We start from the raw sequence: 25461 nt of genomic DNA on the forward strand, positions 1-25461 counted from the left end.
AGCAGGAAATCAGATTCACTGAAAGGCATGACAGAAAAATGACTGAATGTTTGCTCATGGACTAAACATAACTTCAGCTCTTACAGTAGAGATTTAGGTTTTAAAATTACAACACAAGCCAAATTAAACACTTGATTCCTATCCTCATCAGAGACTGAACCCAAACCTTTAGAAAAGATGTTCAAACTATTGACCTCCTTATTGGATGAGTGAAAGGTTGTGGATGTTGTCTACCTTGACATTAGTAAGGCCCTTAACACCGTTTCCTACAGCATTCTCCTGGCGAAACTGGCTGCTCGCGGCTTGGATGGGCACACGCTTTGCTGGGTAAAAAACTGGCTGGATGGCCGAGCCCAAAGAGTTGTGGTGAACGGAGTTAAATCCGGTTGGCGGCCGGTCACGAGTGGTGTCCCCCAGGGCTCGGTTTTGGGGCCACTCCTGTTTAACATCTTTATTGATGATCTAGACGAGGGGATCGAGTGCACCCTCAGTAAGTTTGCAGATGACACCAAGTTGGGTGGGAGTGTTGATCTGCTCGAGGGTAGGGAGGCTCTGCAGAGAGATCTGGACAGGCTGGAGCGATGGGCTAAGGCCAACTGTAGGAGTTTCAATAAGGCCAAATGCTGGGTGCTGCACTTCAGCCACAACAACCCCCAGCAGTGCTACAGGCTTGGGGAGGAGCGGCTGGAGAGCTGCCAGTCAGAAAGGGACCTAGGGGTGTTGATTGACAGCCAGCTGAACATGAGCCAGCAGTGTGCCCAGGTGGCCAAGAAGGCCAATGGCATCCTGGCTTGCATCAGAAATAGCGTGGCCAGCAGGGACAGGGAAGTGATCTTACCCCTGTACTCGGCGCTGGTGAGGCCGCACCTCGATTACTGTGTTCAGTTTTGGGCCCCTCATTACAAAAAGGACATTGAATTACTCGAGCGTGTCCAGAGAAGGGCAACGAAGCTGGTGAAGGGTCTGGAGCACATGTCGTACGAGGAGCGGCTGAGGGAACTGGGGTTGTTTAGTCTGGAGAAGAGGAGGCTGAGGGGAGACCTCATCGCCCTCTACAACTACCTGAAAGGAGGTTGCAGAGAACTGGGGATGAGTCTCTTTAATGAAGTAATAAACGATAGGACAAAATCCCTCAAGTTGCTCCAGGGAAGGTTTAGACTGGATATTAGGAAGTATTTCTTTACAGAATGGGTTGTTAGGAGTTGGAATGGGCTGCCCAGGTCAGTGGTGGAGTCCCCATCCCTGGAGGTGTTTAAGAGTAAGGTCGACATAGCGCTTAGAGATATGGTGTAGTTGAGAACTGTCAATGTTAGATTAAGAGTTGGACTAGGTGGTCTTCAAGGTCTTTTCCAACCTAAATGATTCTGTGATTCTGAGTGTGAATTCTGTAGCATTCATGTATTTACAAAAGAATATACAACGCTGGTTCTGATTCTCCTTTCTGTTAAGCGATAACATTCTGGGTTTGTTGTGCTTAACAGCACAGTAACTATGTTGATCCCTAATTTACAATCACTTAAGATACAGAGTAATGGGAATTAATTGTTTTAAAAGGCTTCAATGCCTTGACTGAATTGGAAAATGATATACAGAAATCTATGGAATTAGCATATGTTGTCAACTTCTGCTTAACCCTCCCTGGTAGACCAAGAAAGTAGAAATCTGAATCTGATTGCATTTCAGTCACAGAGAGCAGAGAATGACTATGGATATTAGCAGCATCATTCACTCTTTTTCTGTCCTATTCTGACTTTTCCAGTGACAGTGTAGTAGACATATTTTATTCAGCATTTAGTAAACTTGAGTTCATCACACAACAGGTTTGGATTTTTCAGACAGAAGATATTATACTGCCCTTCTGGGACAGCTGTTGCTAAATTTACTCCTGTGTAAAATAGTCATGAATAGAACCGCCACTGTCAGATATGTTCAGAATAAAGAATATGAAAGGATTTTTTTGTTAAAATTCAGAATACTGAGTATTTCTGCAAACATCACTGTTAAGAAGACCCAGTTAGAATCTATTTATACATTTTAGAATTATTTTGTTGACCCTAAATGTAAAGCCTTTGGTTTTTTACAGAATAAATAGGCTTATTTAAGTCAGCTCAGGTTGGATACACAGGGAACGAGGTCTTGTCTGGGTCATCATCAAAGAGCCAGATGGACATATTGAAGATTATATTCATAAGATTTGTTCTATCCACTTAAACTCCATCATTTTAAAGACAATCTGCAACAAACACAAATGGTGAAGCCCCCATTTCAAGAAGACCAATTTGTGGATCTCTGGATTTGCTACAGAATTCTGCATCTGAGCAGGCTTGATCTCCTTTAAAATACTTTTCTAGGTACAAATATAAATCCACCTCTTACCACCCACAAGATTATGTATAACAGAAGGACTGTGGTGAACTGACATCCCCTTATATGAATATAGAAACAACCAGGTAATTTTCCATCTGCAAATAATACTCATGAAATCTCCCAGCAGTGAACTAACATCAAACAACAGTCAGAAAAATGTTCCTAAAAAATTATAACTTAACAGATCTACTAGTTCTTATGACTATCAACATAGAAATGATGTCTTTTTAAATCAGAACCTTGTTATGCCCTACTGCTCCATGGTCAGACAAGGGAGGGATGTCCCTAGAAGCCTGATATGCACTTGAGTCCCTGAAGCTCATCAGGTCATAGAAACTACCCTCTGACTATTCAGGCTTTGAGCAGCAAGACACACTACTTCTATAGGCAGAAGTAGAAGTAGACATTTCATAGATATTTTCACTAAGCAGGCATGAGTTCTGCATGAATCCTTCCTTTGGTGTCAAGCAAACTGTGCCTTGAATGGGACTGCTATTTGAAGGTTAAGAATAATGCTTCAGGTTAATCAAGAAGCTACTGATCTCTGATTATTTCCCTTCTCTATTCCATAGAATGTGAAATGGGGAAAAGCGGTACCCATTACCCTTTTTGTTGTAAAAGAATATATTTATCAGTGATAAGGACCTTAGGGAATTAATGAACTCATTTCTATTTTGAGCTTGCAAGTCACTGCAGTCCTTTAAACAACATGAAGATTAAGTAAACACATGAACAGTCCCATAACTGTATGGTGTAAGAATATGCTCCCAAAAGCCTGTAACAAATGCCAGCAATACACTACCATATCAATAATATGACCAGTGTAATATTTAGGATGAGTTAAAAAGCAGCATGGCTTCAGGCAATGATCAGCATACATTTAATAAACACTCAGATCTCTTCTGCATATTTAAAAAAAAAAAATCATAGGCAGCAGGCAAGTGTTTCCTTCTGTTTTTTTGTACTTCTGTTGTTCAGTACAAAATTCTGTATTTCAAGAACAACTCAGGAATATACTAATCTCAAACTCACGAAATATCACATATGCATATGTATTCTCTTGAGTGTTTTCTGATTGCATACTTTTTATGATAAAAAGTCTAGCTTGATAAAAATAAAATAGGTAAAGCATAAGATTCCAATTCTTTTTCCAAACTTTTCCATGTTTCAGGTATGGAAATAAAAATGGAAAATAAAAAATTAAAAGTTCAAACAGTAATTAGAGCATTAAGAATTGTTGTTATGGACAATAAAATCTTTCATAAAAAAAATATATGGAAACTATCCAAGTTTACTCCCTGAGAAATAGTTAGTGTATAGAAATGGCTATAGCATCACAGAATTTGTCCATGTTCCAGATGCTACTTCTGCATGTCCCCCTAGGGGAAAACAATAATAATCTTAGCATTTTCATAATTTTAAGTCATTGTTACTATTTACCTAGTATTAATGCATACTGTAAGATGATTATGGCTATTTGCAGCTGGCCAATGTGAAATGTAAAGAACAAAATCACTTTTAAATTTGCAAATCTGAATCACAAGTTTGAGGAAAACCCAGTTGAACTAGTGAAAATGAAAACAATTTTTTTATCGACAGTCAGAAGAAAATGTGTTCTCATGATAAATGGAATGCTTTCTGAAATATGTCATTATTTAGAAAAATATTTTAAAACATGGTAGGAAGCTGTACTTCATTAACTAGAAGACAACTCCATCTTCTGGGAGTTATACTGAAGAAGATGAAGACATGAACAGCCAAAGAGACCCAGAGTCACATCCAAGGTACTCTGTGTTTCTGAAAGAGCTTTACTTTTTTTCATTCCTCTTAGTGTTACTGTGCATTCATGCCACTAAGGTCTCCCTTAGCAACTCTTGCCTCGTCATAAAGCAATTCTCAAGAAAAAGAAAAACTCAGCGTAAAGCAAGACAGAAGATGGAGGCTGATGTGGGAGACAGAATGACTTGGCATTTAAGTGCATAAGTTTTAATATTACAGACATAAAGGTGAAAACCATGGTAATACTGAGGGGCAAGGCCACCTGCAACACTGTTTTAGATTGCACAGGGAAGATGCAGAAGCCAAGCATTTCTTTGATGCTAAGGTGTCTGGAAAAAGTGCTTGTACTGGTGATTCTAGCTGATGATGACAGAAAAGGAGAGTGAGACTGAAGGTAATATTAAGGTAGTGAGCTCAGAACATGGGAAGCTGTCATCAGAGAAAAGGAGAAGGAAGAAAAACTGAGAGAGAGAGATAATTTATATGTTTATTTATCAGGTTTGCTGATGATTAGATATCCACTAAGAACTACTTAAAAGATAGACAGAAAGGACTTGACAGAGGATAAGAGATCAATAAGGGGGCAAACAGACATGAAAGTCATTAGCAGGGAATTGATAAAAATATTCTCTCAACATTACATTGCCTGGGGAGACGAAGAGCTCAGGTAGAATGATTGCTTCCCAGAAGTAGTAAGTTGAAGCAAAGGAAAGATAGCCAATGTCTTATCTCTAGGGAAATGACAACTAAATTCAGAAATCTAGGAAGATGTGAACTAAGTTATGCAGGATATTGAAAGGTGATATAAGTGAATTCTCAGGCATGGAGATAGAAGATTTTATGTATAAAAGCCACACACAGTGGAAACAAAATAAAGCATGCGAATCAATATATGTTTCTAATCACAGTTTTTTTAGCAGACTAGAAACAGATTTCTATTATATTTTATTACTGAACAGATTTTTTAATCATACAAAATGTCATCTTGAATAACTTTCAGATACAACTATGAGCAAATTAAAACTGAGAGAACTGTAAATTACTCTGGCACAGAATCTCTGAGCATTAATAGTATGGAAGTGGCTAGTGAATCCTAAGTAGAGCCTGATTAAAAGCCATATCCTGCAAAACAGTAGATATGGAGGAAATGTTTGCAGGTTGCCCTCATTTTTACAGCAGTTCACCAGGCATGTACAAACTTAGATATTAGGAAGCATTTCTTTACAGAACGGGTTGTTAGGCATTGGAATGGGCTGCCCAGGGAGGTGGTGGAGTCCCCATCCCTGGAGGTGTTTAAGAGTAAAGTTGACTTAGCGCTTAGGGATATGGTGTAGTTGGGAACTGTCAGTGTTAGGTCAATGGTTGGACTGGATGATCTTCAAGGTCTTTTCCAACCTAGACGATTCTGTGATTCTGTGAAACTTCTCATATGCCTTCCCAGAAGTGTTCCAATCAGAGCATCTTAGTGCTTTTTTTATACTTTGGCTCCATTAAATCTGAGCCATCATAGACACACCTCTACAGCCTTAGCTGCCCATGCTCAAAATCAGCTCTGATATAATGCAGCTTTGTAACTTTTGATCAGACCTACTGTGAAAAAGGCATGAGAAGTGGGGGTCTATGTCCCTTCACTCAGGAGCTATGCTTAAGCTGCATCAGCTGTGACTGTGCATGGCCATGTATTTTGGTTGTCTGAACCTTGACTTGCAGTTTTGATGTCAAGGTCAAGTGACCTTGTGCCTGGCTTTTCACTATGGGCTTGCTTGGAGATCACTGGACCAAATCCTGACCCTGATGCTGTGACTTGACTTCCTGGCTTGATGTCAGATCTGCCTCATCACTATGGACTTGTTTGGTGATCTGGAATATTAACTGGCCTGGCTACCATTACTGACCTCCTCTGCTATTCTTTTGTGGGTTCTGTGGGACCACACCTTTGCCAGTGAGGCCATTGTGCGTGCCCTGTTGTCTTCTGGTTTCCCTCATAAAGCAGCCCACTCTTGCTTCTCCCTGAACCCAACACCTGATAAGCAGGTGCTTCAACATCTACATGGTAAATAACTTCAAGACAGGCTTGAGCAGAGTCATACAGAAAATCTGAAACAGAACTGTTAGAAACCCAGGTCCCTTGTGCTCAGTTTCATGTTCAAGCCATGATTCTGACCTTCCTCACAGGAATTCATAACTATGTCTTTGTTTTCTGGAGGCATGTCTAATTCATCTTGAATGTTCTCCATGGAGGAGATAAAGTGGATTAAAATTTGCTTAAGGGATTGCAAAAAGTTGTCCTGGGGCACTGTGAAATCTAATTGTCAGGATAATGCACACATGCTTTATTTAGATTGTTTACATCATGCATGGCACAACAAAAACTTAGTACCTCAGTGGGACATATAGACACTATCCAATATAAGTAGTAAGTTATACTAATTGGACTGTGTTTGACTTACTTGTTCACATTGTTGAATTCTAAATTAACTTTAATAACTCAGGAGAAATATCTCAGAGTTATTATGGTCATTTCAATAAACCAACTGCACAATAAGGAGATGCTTTAAAAAACATCTAACTAGAAAATTGGGCCTATAAAGAATGACAAAGGTTAGTTATTATGAGCTGTTATAACACAATCACATGAATCACTATCGCATGTGGACCTCGTGCTCAGCTCTTGTTATCCAATTCTGGTCATCCCATCTCCATCATCCCCTGCTTCTTCCCTCCCACTCCCCCCAAACAAGAGGCTTTTCATGTTTATCAAAGTTGTGGGAGGAAGCATCAAAAAGATCCAAGCAGCTAAGAAAGGAAAGAAAACCAACAGCTAGACAACTAAGTCAAATGTTATACCATTGCTGTCTCCCTTGTCTGAATTCAGGTGCCTTACATGTTCATTAATTTTGAGTGTAGTTGACAGAGAAAGATAGAGATGCCTAATTAGGGTTGCTTGTGTTGCCTTCTCAGGGTTTTAAAAAATCATCTGAATTTTGTATATATTGCACAGTGATCTTACACTGCATTTTAGGAATACTGGATTAACCCTTGCCTGTGACCGAGTACATAAAATGGAAGCACACTATTCCTGAGTTCAGTGCAAAGCTGGTCAAAATATTTAACTCAAGACAAACATAGCATTATAACTGCAGCAGATAGGCTTCCAATTCTTAAAAAGTCTATTCGGATTCAGACCATCTTTTCAGATGCCCTTACAGTGACTTCAGTTTTGCTTTTACATGCAGTAGAGAACTACCACTTTGGACAGTTAATCTGTAGAAACTACCGTGAATAAGAAAACACCTCCGGTTTTCCTGAGGCATGACAGATGCCATCAAAAGGAGCCATCACCATGCCTGCCTCTGCAACATTTTCATTACTAACATACACACCTGATATGACTCTGCTATCTCTTTGGCACTACACCCTATATGCAACCTATTTTCTGTCACAGTTATTCCAATACAAATTTTGGGTTTCTTGCTATTGTTATTTGTTTAATTTCTTGTGCTGTTCATTGCAGTGTGTTTATGAAATATATTTATTCAGAATAGGAGTCCCCCAAACTGAAACTATACGGCTTTGGCTAACTATCTCTTATTTCCTGGAAATAGTGCCTATAGGTAGAAGCTCTATAAAGTTAAAATTTGATTCTACGATATTCCAGAAAACATAATTATATTGATGATATAAAGTGGAAAGGAAGAGTTTACTCCAGACTGTTTGTGCACGTTATTTCATAAAACATCATGGAGAATCCTTTTTAAATGGAATATCATGAATGTGAAATATGGGAATAAGAAGCAGAGATGGAATTTTTTTTTCTACGGAACTATGCTTTTTGGGACCCAACAACAAAACACAATTGCTTCAGGTAATTTCCTTTACCCGAAAGCACTAACACAGAGTGAATTTACATGCCAGAGAAGCTACTAATTTACTGAAAACTTCTGCAAATTCTGTTTGAAAATAATCTATACTTTTAGTCTTGCAAAATCATTCAGCATCAAGTATTCTACACCTGGGTCCAGTTTTGCTATTACTGCCATGCCATATTTGGGATAACTGTCATTATCACCACTGTCATTATCGCCACAGTCAGATATAGGAGATAGCCAGAAAAAAAATACTTCTTTCCTTCCAATAGCATTTGACCACTTACAACTTATAAACCATAGTCAAGGTGGCTTTCCTAGTAAAAATCATTCCCTGGAGAACCGGACAATCAAAAAGTACCATTTTATATTATCCTTTTTCCCCATCATATCCTGATTATAGCATGGTTACCCAACAAACAGTATTTTACAGGATGCTGGAAATAAAATTGCTTTTTTTCCTTTGGTTATTTTCCCCTCTGTTCTGTGTAGTTTTTACAGTGCTACTGCTTTTATAGAATATTTTTTATATACTAAATGGGTTTTCTGTCCCTAATCCCAAAACATCTAAATGGTGCTTTATTGGAAACCAAACTAACTACACTCTGGTGACAAACATTCATAAAAAAAATTCTAAACTGAACAAAAGAGGAACAAAGTTAAGGGCCAGTGAAAGGATGCTCAGCTATTTGATAATATTTCAAAGCAGTAATTTTTTTGCAGAAGCACAGATGTGGACAGCCTAATCTGGACCTATCTTGATATGAACTGTGACTATTAATTAAATCTTGATGATTTAAACATTTGAGTTCTACAGTTACACTATGATTTTTGCAAAGGGACATCTGAATGGTAATGAAGCATTTTCCAAAGGTGCTCAATGTCATAATTCAGCAAATGAGACTTTCAGTGCATGTGCTGAGACAACATACTGGTTACATTGCTTGGAGCAAGAAATTAATTGGACATCGAAGAATTTTTTTGCTAAATCTTACACCAACATTCACATAAACATTAAAAATGGAACTGATGAGAATTTAGCATAAGCAATATAAGATATAAGCAATATAATCAGTTAAGTGAAACAGCTGATTTAATCATCTTAATAGGAATAAGCAAATTTTATTATTCAACAGAAGTATATAAGACTGGAAATTATATACAAGATAGGAGAAGAGGGGGACAGAAGTCCTTAAACTAAACCTGCAAGTATGTTTTAATACATAATTTCTTGGGCTTTTTAATAATGATCTAATATTTAGGTTATGTTTATGGAATTTTTATATTATGCCTTCCTTCATTTTTAGTTCTTTCTGTCACAGATTAAATTCAGCCTGGGCCCAAATTATTAAACTGAGAACAAAGAAACCTCACTTGAACAGTAACTTGACGTTGCTTTTCTTATATTCCTGAGAAAACCCTAGCCACCAACTACAGAATCATTTTCTCCTTTAGTCCAAACCTCAATATACTATAGACTTGATCTGAATGAAAAAAAATCCTACCCATTTAGATACTTCTACTAAATGAAACTATTTCAACATGAAAGATTAAGGTGGCAATATAAACACTGAGTCCCAATGTTTTGTACCACCAAGAGGTTCAATGCTGTGAAGAAACAAAATAGTAGTTTGGCAATTTAGCAGTTCTTAGCTTGTCAGACAGCCTGTGATAACTGTCCACCACAGCTGGGAGGTAACATAACTTCATTTAAGCTGTTTTAATGGAAAGTTTGGCTTTATTCCAGTGAAGCACTAAATCTAAAAGAAATCTAGAAAAAAAAATTTTAAAATTGCAGGTTGAACAATCCCATTTTATGCACAGTTAGAGCTAGGAGAGACCTTAAACATTGCTGAAACTGGTGACAGTGCAGATAAATGTGAGCATAGAGAATGCTGAGTGACAGGCAAAAATTTGGATGCAGCACATGGAGCTATCAATAGAAATTATATCCATAGGAAAAAAAAAATCCATAAAAAGTGTGCATGTGACTCACTTGACAAAGACTCCCTCAAACCATACATTAAAAAGCTCATGAACAAATATGCTGTTAGATATTTAAAGATTAACAAAATTATGAACAGAAGAAAATATTCTAACAAATACCTACAAGAAGGAAAACCAGCCAAATTCTTACTGTTACTTGCTTCCTTAATTTCCAAGCTTTAAAAGAAAATTCCTAAATGCATGCTTCAAGTATATTCAAAGAACAAACACATACATTCAGCAAACTCCCTCTAATATCTTGTCAAATAAAATGATAAACAGTATAAACACTTCAAACTCCTCTGAGCTTTGCTGTTGAATAACATTTCTAAATAAATGAACTAGTGCCATATTTGAATGTCTTACCCTATTGATGTGCAGTCTCTATCATTTCAGTTTATGAGAGGTTTGGATATCTATAATTTTAACTTCTGAAAATTATTTCTAAGTACAACCAGAAATGTAAAATAGATGATGCAGTATAAAATCACCAGACATGTTTTCCAGTAGTGGAACTATTCATCCAAGAAACAGGTATAAGTTCAATTTGGGAAAGTTAAATGACAGTAATTTTGCAGAAATTAACTTTTCTTTGTGCATTGTTGACTGTGAATGGAAACCATTATTTTTCATAGCCTAGATAGTGATGCAATTTTCAAAGCTAAATGAGCATTAAAAACACTCATTCTATGCTTCTGCAATGAACAATCTAAGATACCTAATGGCAAAACAAGACGTTCTCTTTAATCTTTATGAACATATTGTACCCTCTTGAGGTAAAAATGAGAAAGGAGGGGATAAGCTTGCTGTATTTTTGATGTTTCCCTCAGAAATGGGAGAATTCTTGCATGTGCAGATGCAGCAGCCTCTCTGACTGCCAGTCCCTGAAGATCCAGTCATCCTGATTATTGTCCCACAGCTTCCCCTTGGGCAGGCCAGTCTCTTTTCATTCCTTTGCTTTACTGGAGATGAAATTTTGGTGCCAATATAGGGAGTTCCACCAAAGGGCACAATTTATACACATATGAATGTGTTTCCAAGATTTGCCTTTGAAATCAGCTCACATTCTAGCTATGCTTCTCTACAACAGGACCAGAGACAGGATTTTCTGGACAAGTTACTATACTAATCTACTATTTCCCCATTGATGTACTTGAAATCTAGCTCCTTTCAAAATACTTGACTACTGACTAACAGAAGATAGTATGAGGCCATAAGATTTTAATAGCAATGTATTACAAAAAATGGCATATAACACTGCTAACTATAATGTAATTGGCACTAAAAGTGGAAGACCTTATAAGTATAGAAAAAAAGTTCCACAAAGTAAGTCATTAAAGAACAGCATAAGCTTTGAACCACAGATTATATGAAAAGTCATTCCTGTAATGAGATCAAATACCTTTTTTATAAGACTATTTCTGAAACTGTATTTTTAAAAGATTTACAGAGGAATGCTGCCTATGGCTGATTACATGTCTCCATGTACGTGGGCAGTGTTTGTTAAAACAAAAAAAGAAAAACAACCACAACAATATCAAGCTATTTGGCACTGCTGCAGGGCAATTTAAGCATTTGTGCTCCTTGCATCTAGTACCATTTGAACACAGCAGGCCACAGAGCTGTACCACATTTTTTGAGTGAGAAAAAGTTCTTCTTCCTACGGTAAAGGAGACTTAGAGAAAGAAAAAAGAAAGAAAAAAAAAAAAAAAAAAAGAAAATAGTCTTTTACAGAGTTCCTCCTGAAATTTTCCAAGGTGGAAAAAAGCTATATTCAATCAGAGTAGAATGATTTATATCACAAATATTATCAAAGATCCTCTATCTCAGCCTTGAGCCAGAAAAGCAAATAGGGTCCTAAAACTCACAGCTGAAGTCAAGAGAACACAAAACAAAACTCATGGAATGAGTGAAGTTATGGGTTCAGAAATCACAAGGCACAAAAGATACTTCATAACTTTCAGAACCTGTTTTAGATTTTAGCAAAACTTTGGGATGCTTTGAACTGATTTTACTGACCCTGTTACCATTATACAATCTGATCTTAACTGAATCTTAACAGGATTGCGGAGATATACCTAGTATCTTTGGTCCATATACTGAAGTCAAACTTTCTAAATTAAAAAAAAATAATAAATTATACAGGCACAAACATAATTACTCAGAATTATATCTGCATATGTTTACATGGCTTTGAAGTTTGATCTTAACAATATCTTACAGTTCCACTGCCAAAATAATTATTTACCATAAAAATGCTTTTCTCTCATATTAATAATCCACTAACACTCTCACAAAACTGACTTGAAAAATGGAAAATGCTTATCCAGTTTGTTAACTCAACTGTTACATAACTTTCAGGCTATGCAGTTTCAAAGATGCAGATCTGTACTGCTATTTGGAATTAAAACCTACATTCATCACTGAGGAAATCATATACTTTTTCTCCATGGCAGGTCAATTTGTCTCATATTCTAGACAGAAGTTCTTTCCCTCCCTTTTCTGTTTTTTCTTCTGTTTGCTTTTGTTGTTGGTTTGTTGGTTTGGTTGTTTTTTTTTTTTTGGTTTGGTGGTTTCGTTTGGTTTTTTTTAATACTTTTTTTTTTTTTTTCCCTCTGAAAAGCCAGAAAATGGAAACAAACTTTGGTGGCTGGTAGGTCACATCCTTAGCTTGGTATAAACCATGCGACTGCCACATTCACAATGGAGTTCATTTTTGGGTAATAGACCTATCTCTGACACACTGCAAGTAACAAGCAGATTTAATAGCTAAGTCTTTTTAAGCAATATTGTCTGTTGACTCCAGAGTCTCTGATAGGAAATCAGTGACTCTGGATAGGAAATCCACTGACTTTTGTTAGCTTTTACCAGCTGAAAGTATGATTCCTTGGTTTTATTACTATTTTAACTAATTTATATTTTGTAGGCTTTCCCTGTAATTTGATTTAATTTTCCTTCTTTCATTTTCAGTAGTGAGTAAGTAACAAAACCCTGTAGAATTCATTAAAAATGAGGGCGAACTTTGCTATCTACACTGCTGTACTTAGCCACACCATTTCTAGCTGACCACCTCTAGCTGATGTACCACCAGACAATGGCTGGACACTCATGTGTTGACTACCTTACAGGGACACAAAATTCCAGAATGAGTCATCAGTCTGTGTAGAATTGCATCTTTTTATTGTACTGTGAAACTCCGGTGCCTCCCCTGCTTAAAGGGAGGACTGTATTGTCTGGAATACCTTGACACTATAATTCACTGAATATGATTGTTGCCTCTTGGCACTACCTTAATATGAAATTATAATACTCTCTTGGCTGTGTATTTAGTCCATTAAATCAAAGCTACCACCACAGACTCTTAATTTCTATCCCCTTCAACCTCATTCTACTTGGAAATTGTTGGGAGTCACCTAAAGATGCAGTTGTCTGAGAAAAATGAGCAAATAAACTCAGATACTTGATTTCTCAGGGCAACAAAGTGCACCTGTTAAAAAATGGCCTGTCATAAACAAGATGATTCCTCTGGAAAACACCAGATTTTAATTGCTCATGTAAAAAGGGGTCTATAAACAGAAAAGAGTTTACAGAGGTAGAAATTTAGGAATTATACAAGAATCTAAGATACATATACCTAAATGATGTAAAAAGTTAATTCCACAAATGGCTGCTGACACTGCTTTCTGTTTCAGTTGCAGGCTTTTTTTTTTTTAAATTAGATGGAAATTACAGGCCTGTCAGCTTGACTTCGGTGCCCGGGAAGCTGATGGAGCAGCTCATCCTGAGTACCATCATACAACACATGCGAGACAACCAGATGATCAGGCCCAGTCAGCATGGGTTTATGAAAGGCAGGTCCTGCTTGACAAACCTGATCTCCTTCTATGACAGGGCGACCTGCTTATTGGATGAGGGAAAGGCTGTGGATGTAGTTTACCTTGACTTCAGTAAGGCCTTTGACACCGTTTCCCACAGCATTCTCCTGGCAAAAATGGCTGCTTGCGGCTTGGATGGGCACACACTTTGCTGGGTAAAAAACTGGCTGGATGGCTGAGCCCAAAGAGTTGTGGTGAACAGAGTTAAATCCGGTTAGCAGCCGGCCACGAGTGGTGTCCCCCAGGGCTCGGTTTTGGGGCCACTCCTGTTTAACATCTTTACTGATGATCTAGACGAGGGGATCAAGTGCACCCTCAGTAAGTTTGCAGATGACACCAAGTTGGGTGGGAGTGTTGATCTGCTCGAGGGTAGGGAGGCTCTGCAGAGAGATCTGGACAGGCTGGAGCGATGGGCTAAGGCCAACTGTATGAGTTTCAATAAGGCCAAATGCCGGGTTCTGCACTTCAGTCACAACAACCCCCAGCAGCGCTACAGGCTTGGGGAGGAGTGGCTGGAGAGCTGCCAGTCAGAGAGGGACCTAGGGGTGTTGATTGACAGCCAGCTGAACATGAGCCAGCAGTGTGCCCAGGTGGCCAAGAAGGCCAATGGCATCCTGGCTTGCATCAGAAATAGCATGGCCAGCAGGGACAGGGAAGTGATCTTACCCCTGTACTCAGCGCTGGTGAGGCTGCACCTCGATTACTGTGTTCAGTTTTGGGCCCCTCACTACAAAAAGGACATTGAATTACTCGACTGTGTCCAAAGAAGGGCAACGAAGCTGGTGAAGGGTCTGGAGCACATGTCGTACGAGGAGCGGCTGAGGGAACTGGGGTTGTTTAGTCTGGAGAAGAGGAGGCTGAGGGGAGACCTCATCGCCCTCTACAACTACCTGAAAGGAGGTTGCAGAGAACTGGGGATGAGTCTCTTTAACCAAGTAATAAGCGATAGGACAAGAGGTAATGGCCTCAAGTTGTGCCAGGGAAGGTTTAGACTAGATATTAGGATTTCTTTACAGAACAGGTTGTTAGGCGTTGGAATGGGCTGCCCAGGGCAGTGGTGGAGTCCCCACCCCTGGAGGTGTTTAAGAGTCGGGGCGACATATCGCTGAGGGATATGGTGTAGTTGGGAACTGTCAGTGCTAGGTTAATGGTTGGACTAGATGATCTTCAAGGTGTTTTCCAACCTAGACAATTCTGTGATTCTGTGATTCTGTGAAGCTTGGATGTCTGCATGTTTTATAGTTTCCATTTTTTTTAGAACCTTTTACTGCACTGTACCATACTTAATATAAGGTAGCAAAGGGAAACACCTTAGACTATTTCAGTTTCCTATACCACCCATTTAAAAATACTGAATGGTTAATTTATTTAGCTGGTAATTAATAAATTGTATACATAAAACTAACTACTGAATTATGACTACTACTACGAATATAGTCATAGAATTAAGTTAGATTTTTATTCACATTTGTGAAGATTTTTTGATAAAGATTCATATAGACATTCCCTTGATAGTAGTAATTTTTAATCTTCAGTAACTGAGAGCTGTATTTCCTCAGGATTGCTGAGTATGCAGTTTTAGAAAAGAGAGAAAAAGAAATCTAGTCTTTTACGCACTGTTCACAGCTAAGTTTTCAGGGAACGTGAATCATTTAATAAGCTTATCTGATATTGAGAAAGAAATACGAGCTCTCGATCATTTACTTCAGGCATTAAGTCAAATGCTGTGATGAGCTAGACCTTCAAAGTGTACATGAAGTTTTTCCCCTTTAATCAGTGTAGAAAGTTTGAGTCTTCTGAAAACCATCATATTCATCTGATCAAGGAATTGCTGAGGCTGCTGCAAAGGAAATGATATGAATATATACGGGACAGAAGTATATAAGGGTATAAAAAAGATTCCAATTGATCTTTCTCTGTAGCTTTCCTATTCTTTTGTCTGAAAACTGTCTCTTTTGGTAGCCTTTAGCAACCAGAAGATTGTTATATATGGTTTGAGCAAATGAAGAATAGGAAAACAGTAGAGTGACACTGGCTGTGTATGAATCTTGGGAGTTCAAGCATTTTTTGAGGAGGGAAGAAAGAAATGTGACAGATGCCCACTGTCACATAGAAGAGCATCTGCTCAGCCAACAGTTGGGGCAGGAAAGACTGGTGGGCTACATCTGAGTGTGAAACAGAGGATTAGGACCAGGAGTCAATGTCATGAATGAAAATAACAGGGCGAAGAAGGCAGAACTTGTAATTGCTCTGACCATCATGCTCACTATCCAAGAACAGAGTGTGACCAACTATGTACCACAGTGCAAAGAGGAAAGCATTAATTATGCCTACCAGGACTGGTTTTTCAACTGACATTCAATTGGTTTTTCAATTGACATTGTTTGGACAGGTGCCAGGAATTAAACAGTATGAACAACTGTGGGACAGTTCTCAAGCCTGCATTTGGTCCTTTTAAATTTATGTTTAATTTATGTTTTAATTATGTTTATAGACACAGTCATAAAAGCCAGACCCTAGCCTGAAACAGGAAGATCATGGGCACTGACTCTTTTAGGCTGTTTTGAGAAGAAATGGGATATTAGACAATGGAAACTGGCAAAAGTCTATATAGCAAAATTACGCATTAAAATATAAGAAAAGATTGTTAGCTAAATATTGCTTACTTTGCAGTGTATTTTACTAGTTATTCAAAAACTAGGTAGAAATCTGAAAACATAAAGGCTCCATGCATTAAAGGGCACTTCTGTTTTTATATCTATTAGGAATGTATTTCATGGCAAAACCATGCGAGTTTCACTTTATTTTTACCTTGTGAAAATTTGTTCTTGACAAAACCAAACATATTTGTATTAATCATGACAGACGTATTTACACATTAAATATGACACACTACAAGGAATGATTCCTGTTCACCTTAAAAATAAGAAGTGCAATCCACACAGTGGGTCCTTAAAAGCTGTATCCTTAAATTTTGCTTTGTGAAAACATGGGTTATTCTGGAATAACTTGACAGAAACAGATCTGAATGGCTGTTTTGGGCCATTCTATGGAATTTGCATTTTCATTTGTCTGACAGGTCCAATTTTCTTTCTATTGGGAGAAAATGTTGAAATATTACCACCTCAATTTTTATTAACTATTAAAATATCCACTTTAAACTTCACAATACTGTGCTTTAGCACTACACAGCCTCAGAACAAGTAGTAATTGCATTACAAATGAATTCTGAGTATATATGTATGTAATTATTGAAATAGTTGTTTCCTGACTGAATTTTAGACATTTTCTTTACAACTTTGGACAAGTTAATATCAGTGATGTGGGTATTTTCTGTCTTTAATATATTTGAAAAAAGACCCTTTCAAACATTAAAACCAATTCAGTCTCTTGGTATATTTTAGGCCAGTACAATATTAATGATATATGAGTCAGAAGATCTCAAGTGCTGCATTTAAGATACACATCACTAACTCCAATACAAAAAAAGATAAGCAGACCAGGCAGATACCATTAGGACAAATAAACAAACCTTATAATGTGGAGAGGTTTCTAGAGAGTATGAACAGGAGCTACAATTTACAAGACCTAAAAATCTTACCTTGGGAAAAGGTTAATGAACCCACAGTAACAGACAGAAATCCGGCTTGCTCATTTTCTAGGATTCCCAAAGCTTAGCAGGTGTACCATTGTTTGTGTCTTATACCTAGAGTAGGTACATCTTCTGAAAGCTCCTTTGGTCACTAACATTTCTACATATCTCTAGCTAGGACTGGAAAATTTTAAGATATGCTCCATAAGCCTACAAGATTATTTAACCTTTTGGTACAAATTTTATGGATATGAACATGGAATGGAAGATTGAAGGGGGAACAAGAAAGTATGCAAAGACACAAAACAATGGACAGTGTTTTAAAATAATTTTCTTTCCTGTAGCATCCTAGACTGTCTGTGAAGGCAGAAATCAGACTTTGTTCTCTGCCAACATTTATAAAGCTTATCTAAGCAGCTAAGGATGAAGTCTTAAATGAAAAATTTTATGTTACTATACTGGATCAGATTACTCATCAGAGTACCAGTGTCACAGTAGCCGTTTTTAAGCAGAGAGATAACAGCTTACACCTCTTCATTTTTTCATATAATATCATAGCTAGCTGCATTCACCACATAGATGTCTATTTGTTTTTACTTTATACCTCTTAAGACCTTGGCCTCATGCTCCTTCATAATTAAATGTGCTAATGTATAGTTTAGTTAAGAATCTTTGTTTTTCCTACGAGAAAGATTAAACAGCGATGTCAGCCTAGTTTCTCTTTTCATTCACTTTTCAGTTTCGTACATCTAGTCCCTTTTAACAATCTGTTCTCAAATATCTGTTCTAATCAGTCCAGTTCACAATCTGTCATTTTTTTTATCATGCAGCACTGAACCTCTGTGTTTGCAGGTTTTATTTACTCACTAAGTAGCACTCCTCTTTGCTTTAGATGACATGAATCATTCAAGCCTGAGCTAGTCAGCAGGCTCTCTTTGTAGCCAGTGGAAGAACTGCCAGAAGGCAACCCATGCCCTTACTTTAGATGTCTGAGATGGTATGAATTGCTCTCCTGAGCAGTAGTTTCCCTTGACAATAAAGGAAGCTTAGGGCAACTTTGGCAAACTTTGCGATGCTTAAAGTAAGTAAAATGAATCCCAAACATATAATCTCAATTGAAAAGAGCATTGCAAGTGATGGCTACTGAAAATTTTAAAAAAATCTGTATTTTCTTTAGACTGCTGTTTTTGCACACTAATGGTGTTCTTTTCTCTGAGCTTTGCTCAGAAGGGACCATGGGATTTTACTGGATTCTTTTAGGTTCCTACATTATGTATGGTTTGAACTACTCCCTCTTACATGCTCTGTCAACACTGAATTTAATCTGCCAGTGGAAATCCCATTCTTTTCATTTTGCTATACCCCCTGGAGATCTTCAGTTTTTTCCTGTCTTTGACTAGTCTAAATAACTTTGTGATATCTGCATATTTTAGAACATTACTGATCACTCAATCAGTATTCATAAAATTAACATTAACAAAAAGTGGCTTTTTTCATGCTGAAAATTCTGTTTATTTTCTGTCAGTTCCAAATAACATCCATGACAACACACTGCACTTCAAGATTATTTGGTATTCTCATTAATATCTTCTAAGAGCTGTAAGCTTGATTTTTGACAAGAGAGTCTTCAACAATTTTTTGGCTGCTGATCTTAAGGAAATTTATTTCACGACAGAAGGAAAATTTTCCTTTACAAAAGAACACTAATCTGCCATAGAAATATCTATCTCCTAATACTGCTCCCTTTTTCCAGTTCCACATTCCACCTATACCTTTAAAGACAGTTATGCTTGTGGCACTCCAATTTTTCAGTCTAGCATTTTTTTTAAAATTAAAGGATGAATATTTCTTGATAGCAGTTCAGCCACCTTTTAGTACATTTCTTCAGAACTCTTAATGGTTTACTGCAATGGGACCCCAAATCAGCCAAAGCCCTGAGGTGGATCTTCTTAGGCCTTCAGCTCTCCAAAAAAAGTTCAAAAGGCTGTTAAAAGCCAAGATTAATTCTTTGATCTGAAATTAGGAACTCACCTTTTAAAACAAAGAAAGCTGAAAGCAAGTAGTTAACACAGAATGGTAATATGGCTTGAAAGTTTTTCTCCCACTGCGTGTTGTATCCTTGCAGATGGGCCTGTGCTTTCAGCTAATTCAGGGACTGAGTGTGTAGCAAAAGGTGTTTTTTCACACTATCCTTTTCCTGTGCCTGCTCAGCTGGTCCTGAGGAGGAGGAGGAGGTGGAGGAGGAGGAAGGAGAAGGAGCAGAATGAGGAAGGAGGCTTCCACCTCCTATCAGAGGGTTTTATTTCACTTAATCATTTCTTAAAGGAATATAATATAGAACTGAGAGCACACAAAACAAATACCATCTGTCCCAGCCATGCATGATCAAAGGAAATTGTTACTTTTACATTTGTTAATCTTTTCATAGCATATTCTCTATCCTTGAGACAACAGCTAAGCGAAGATGGGCCTTGCTTTAATGGAAATGCATTTGATTCGACTGAGCTGCCTAAATAAACCCCAAAGATCAGATATTGGATCATCTGGATTTGAAACCAGTTTCTGATGCTTTGTTCAGAAGCAACAAAAAATTGGGAGTTAAAAGCCACTACACTGAAAAGTTTAACAGCGGCATGGCAACTTTCCTCATGGACCTTCTTAGCTACTTCCAAATGTATAAAAATGTAGCTTGGTGTAGCCTATCATATAGTTAAGGTAACTTTCATCACTTCCCATGTGCCATGAGCTGAGGATGTACAATGGACAGTCATTAAGCATGGCTGTTGTGTAGCAATTTTTTAAGCCACAGTTACTTGCTTCTGTGACTTGAAAGAAAGAGGAAATAAAATTCCACCTGTGGAGGATCTCAGGAGATTAGCATATCTGTCAAACAGAATTAGATGTTCAAATCGTATATGGACCACTATAGTGCCGTTCAATTAGAAATGAACCTGTTAACTGAAATTAGCAGAAACAAACTAAGAACTCAGTGCAATACTGTGACATTTGCTACAGAACTGGATTTTTTTTTTCTGACAAGAAGCAGCGGTTCATCTTTAGTACTGAATCCTTTTTCTCATATATCTGAACTGTAGAGTAATTCGAAAATGAAAATACATATCTGAAGGTGCTGAGGGAATATTTTATGGTAAATAACTATGGAATAACTACTGAATAGTCCTGTTTAAAGACGCATATTGGGCCTCCTTTCTGCAAATATCTGCTTCTTGCATGGAAATGTGTTTGCTGACTTAAATGACAAGAATGTTATTACAAATTATAAACAAGATCTCACAGATTTTTAAACTCTTGTTGATACAGCAGAATTAATGCTGAGAGAAGACAACAACTTCATAGTTCATTCCTCTCAGTTGAGATCAACATAAACATTCCCTAGGTTCCAAGTACGTAGCCAATCAGACACAGTTATGCCAATCCCTTGAGGATAACTACACTAAAACTGAATTATTCTAGATACATTCCTTCCTTCTTTGCGAAAATAAGAAATTACTCCTTGCTGATAACAACCTTCAGTCCCCATTTCACCATGTCACCTGAGCTCAAGTGTTCTGGTCAATGAGTTGCATAGCAGTGACCTTGTCCTTTTTTGATGGCTGACTGAGCAAAGAGACAATAAACTCACACAATATGTCAAGGCGCAGAGCTAGGTAGTCAGAATAAATGTATAAATTAATTTTACTTTCCTCAGTTTCTTTCTATTCCTTTGATGGTTATATAGTTAAGAACAGACCTACTCTTGAGTGCCTAAATATATCTTATATGTGGGAAGAGAAAGATAATCAAAAGAAAGACTGTTAAGATTATGCAGCTATCTAGACTAGCCAGTGCACAGCACAGTTTCTGATTCAATTGGAAAGTTGTTGCTGTTTCCCACTTGAAGCCATGAATATGTAGAGACACAGATTATTTAAATGCATCTTCTGAAAATATTTTCTAGTGTTTTTTTCACATTTTTCAGAGGGCAAACAGATCAGAATGCAGCACAACATGCCAAGCAGCATGGGCTGTGCTCTTCAAATCTCATCTTTTTATTCTGTCATACAAAGGCCATGGAACAAGAATTTCAGGAAACTGTCTTTTCTTTATAAATTTGTACAGGGTCTAGCATAATGAAGGACTGACAACTGGAAGGAGCTGTAAGTGGTACTACAGTGCAAACAGTAAACAACAGAAATAATAAATCACTGGTTTAAAGCTAAAGTTCCCCATATTGCCTACTGAAATGTTTTAAACATTTTAAGACTGCCAGAGTTCTTTTTGGTGAGTTCTTTGACATGTCTCCAATACAAGGCTGTGCCTTACAGGGGCTAGTGTTTACAGTGCTGTCAATCTAAATACGAACCGGATAAGAATAATAAATATTTACTATTGCACCACAAGTGTAACAGGGACATTCTAACAATTTCCCTGATTTATTCTGCCAACTAATTTCTAAATGACTATATTTTCTAACTAATTCTACTGAATTGCTGAAGAACTGACTGACATAGATGCAGGAAGATGCTAACTGAAAATCTGAAAGAATTTATTGACACCAGAAGTTTAGCTATCAGACAAACACAAATTTTGAATTTGTTCATGACATAAAACTACCTCATACTTTCCTGGCATAAAACTATCTTATACTTTCCTGGTATTACAGAAGTGCAGCTATACAAAGATAATTGAGTAAGGAATATACTAAGCAAAGACAAAATGCTTAGAAAATAGCTTTTCAAACAAATATTTTTTGTTGTTGAATTTTTAATAAAATGCTATGATATTGCAGAAGCATTTATGGCTACTAATAAGTGAAATTCAGTTGCTAAGAATCTTCATATTTGATATTTGTTATTATTTGACTATATTGCCTGGCACTCTCCAGTGCAGAAAACAAAATTTGAAAAATAAATCTGAATAATATTTTGAATCTGTCATACACCAAAAAACTGATGTAAGAAACTGTAGTCTTAAATTAGATTAGATTATTGCTTATCCGTTTATCACGATTATTATCACACCATGACAAAAGGTATGTGCAAAGACTGTTCTTTGGGAGAACAGAATATTAAAAGAGATCATGTCAACAAAATTAACATTTCTCAAACTATTAAGTATATCATTATTATCTTAATTAGCATGATTTTCTAAATTACCATTTGAAGTACTATATATCCTGGAAATGTCTAACATATACCTACGACTCATAGTATTCTGATGAATATTTTCTGAATTTTATTTAGAGCCTGAAACTTTGCATTTAGATCTTGAGTTACGATTATGAAGTCCAATGCGTAAGGCATACCAAGTGTCTTAAACCAGAGGGGAGATAACCAAGCAACAGAAGTAATCTGGAGGAGGAGAAGCAGCCCAATCTAGATTGTGATAGAAGCAGCAACTCTATAGTACATACTTGCAATTTCAATAGGTCATAAATTTGATAGAAGAAATTCCTATTTCTTACCTACATTTCCAGTCATTAGGTATGAATTCTGAAAGTCCATCATTCCCATTCCAACAATGTGTATAAAATCTTCAATCACCTGCATTAACTCCACTGAGCCTGGATAGATCTAACAAAGGAAGGTTTGACATGCTGTTAATTATAATATCAAAATCTCTACAGCAGCAAATTCAAATAAAATCTAAATGCTATCAAAAGAAATGTAAGATTTAACAGTCAAACTGCTCTTCCCATGTTTCCATACCAAACATTTTCTGTCACAGTAGAACAACCATTTTGTCACTAGATCCTCATGTGAATAGACACTCCTTCCCATAAAGATGTGTGAAATCAGCTTTGTGCTGGAACTGTGGAATGTTTACTCTAAGTCACTGCACTTATAAAAACATGGCCATTACTTTCATTAATGGTTAAAGCATTTCATATTCCAGAATAATTCTAATTAAAATATTTTTCCTTCTTCTGGAAGATATCTTCAATAACTTCAGAACTATTGACACAAACAGCTGAATGCAAATCTTACCATGGCTTCTCCAGCATGATAAACTTTTGTTGCTTTAATCAATATTTAAGTAATATAAATTGTTACTGGTGACACTATTTTCATTGCTGATGTGGAGAAGTAGAATCATAGAATAGCTGAGGTCAGAAGGGACCTCTGGAGATCATCTACTTCAACCCTCTACTCAGAGCATGATCAGCTCTAGCAGGTTTCCCAGGACTACATCCAGTTGGATTTTGAACATTTCCCAGGATGGAGAACCCAGATCCTATCTGTGCAACATGTTCTAGGATTCAATCACTCTCACAGTGAAAAGGTTTTTCTTATATTTCAATGGAATTTGCTGTATTTTAATTTTTGCCCCTTGCTTCTTGTTCCGTCACTGGACACCACAGAGAAGAGTCTGGCTCAGTCTTCTTTACTCTCCCCCCTCAGGAATTTTTAACATTGACTGGATCCCTACTGAGCTTTCTCTTTTCCAAGCAAAATAGTGTCAGCTCTTTGAGCTTCTCCTTGCATATCAGATGTTCCAGTCCCCTACACATCTTCATGGTTCTTTGCTGGGCTCATTGCATTGCATCCATGTCTTATACTGGGGACCCCAGAACTGGGCACAGTAAACTAAGATAAATTGCAGTCACCTTTGCATTGCTAATGCAGTCTCTCAATATGACTTTCAAATTGGCAAGGACAAGCACATTTCCAAGAAATGTAATCTATTTGCAAAGCTGTAAGCTACTATGATCACAAAAACATCAAAAATTGTTATATTTAAGAATAATGATGCATCATCAAAACTGCATTGAGGGTCAAAACAGTTATTAATAACCTTAAAAATTCTGCTCACATCACATACATGTAAAATAATTTTTTTGTTGTTATGGCCTGATATGAACAGGACAATTTTCAGCAATACAGTATTTTGCAATAGAAAAAGCACGGATGACCTGTTCATGATGCTTTTTCTTCATATCAGTGAGATGTCCAAATTTCACTTTATGAGCAACATTCAACCCATTCTTTCCACTGCTGGGACTACAGACTCTAAAAACATGCCTATAGAGACTATAAATTCCAGCATGCTGCACTCCATCTTCATTTGCTTTATCTGTCTATATCCATAGCTGCTCTGTTCAGGATAGAGAATTTCACAATGTGCTTCATTTTCTACATTGATCTTTTTATAAAAATTAGGGCAGAAAAACCATTTCTATTAATAAATTGTTGATACATTTATGATCCTAACAGGTTGCAAATGCTGCTTCACGTGAAGGAGACTTAACTTCCATTTTTCTAATTATAAGTTACTGATGTAGTAAGTGTGGGTTTTGCATCCATCTCATTCAGAGCACACATACTCCCAGATTGTGTACTAAGGATAAATTTCAGTGAAAAGATTTTTTCACCCTAGTTCTTGCACATAAAATTTTATAGTAATAACTTCAGCAGAAACTGTTGAACAGTCAGTGTTATAGAGGTACTCTTCATTTTTTATATCTGAAGTACTGGTTAATCAATAGGATGCCAACAGATGGTGATGAAAAATATGCAGAATAGCTCCTGTGTTTTGAAACACCAATATAAATTTACGCATTGTACTCTTTAACAAAAGCAAGTATTAAAGTGAGTGCTGCTCATCTGAATGCTATATAACCTGTAATTAATGGTATCAACTGCTGGCATTTAATCTAGAAAAAAGGATGTGCTGAGGCATTGCAGCTGTATACTTGATAGAAAGTCAGCAGTTTGCTGACAGTGAGTAAGATTTTCTTTCCAGCAAAGAATCCAGAAAAGAGGCTAAGAGTGCTATGCTAACAGTAGCTGTGGAGTTCAAGAAAACCATGCAAGTTGGTAAAAAATGTTGGTTGGACTGCCCCTTGGTTTGTCATGTTTCATTACCAAAAAAAAAAAAAGGCAGCTGAGTGGCTGAATAGGAAACAGAATCACCTTTACTCTTTTTTAATGAGTCAATAGTGTTTGCACTAGATTGCATTCACAGCACATAATGACTTATGCACATTCTTTTCAAG

The 25461-nt window shown here is 37.2% G+C and overlaps 1 protein-coding gene across 7 annotated transcripts in view; it reads right to left on the reverse strand.

Moving 5' to 3' along the window:
- Positions 1-25461, reverse strand: part of ADGRB3 (adhesion G protein-coupled receptor B3) — a 482454-nt gene that overhangs the window by 212044 nt on the left and 244949 nt on the right. For all 7 annotated transcript variants that reach the window (XM_074819823.1, XM_074819824.1, XM_074819825.1 and 4 more), the window contains one exon: positions 22930-23038. In XM_074819823.1, the coding sequence (XP_074675924.1) occupies positions 22930-23038 (109 nt within the window). The remainder of the gene's footprint in view (positions 1-22929; positions 23039-25461) is intronic.

This window comes from Strix aluco, chromosome 3, assembly GCF_031877795.1.
Source record: "Strix aluco isolate bStrAlu1 chromosome 3, bStrAlu1.hap1, whole genome shotgun sequence".
NCBI classification, from domain to species: Eukaryota; Metazoa; Chordata; class Aves; order Strigiformes; family Strigidae; genus Strix; species Strix aluco.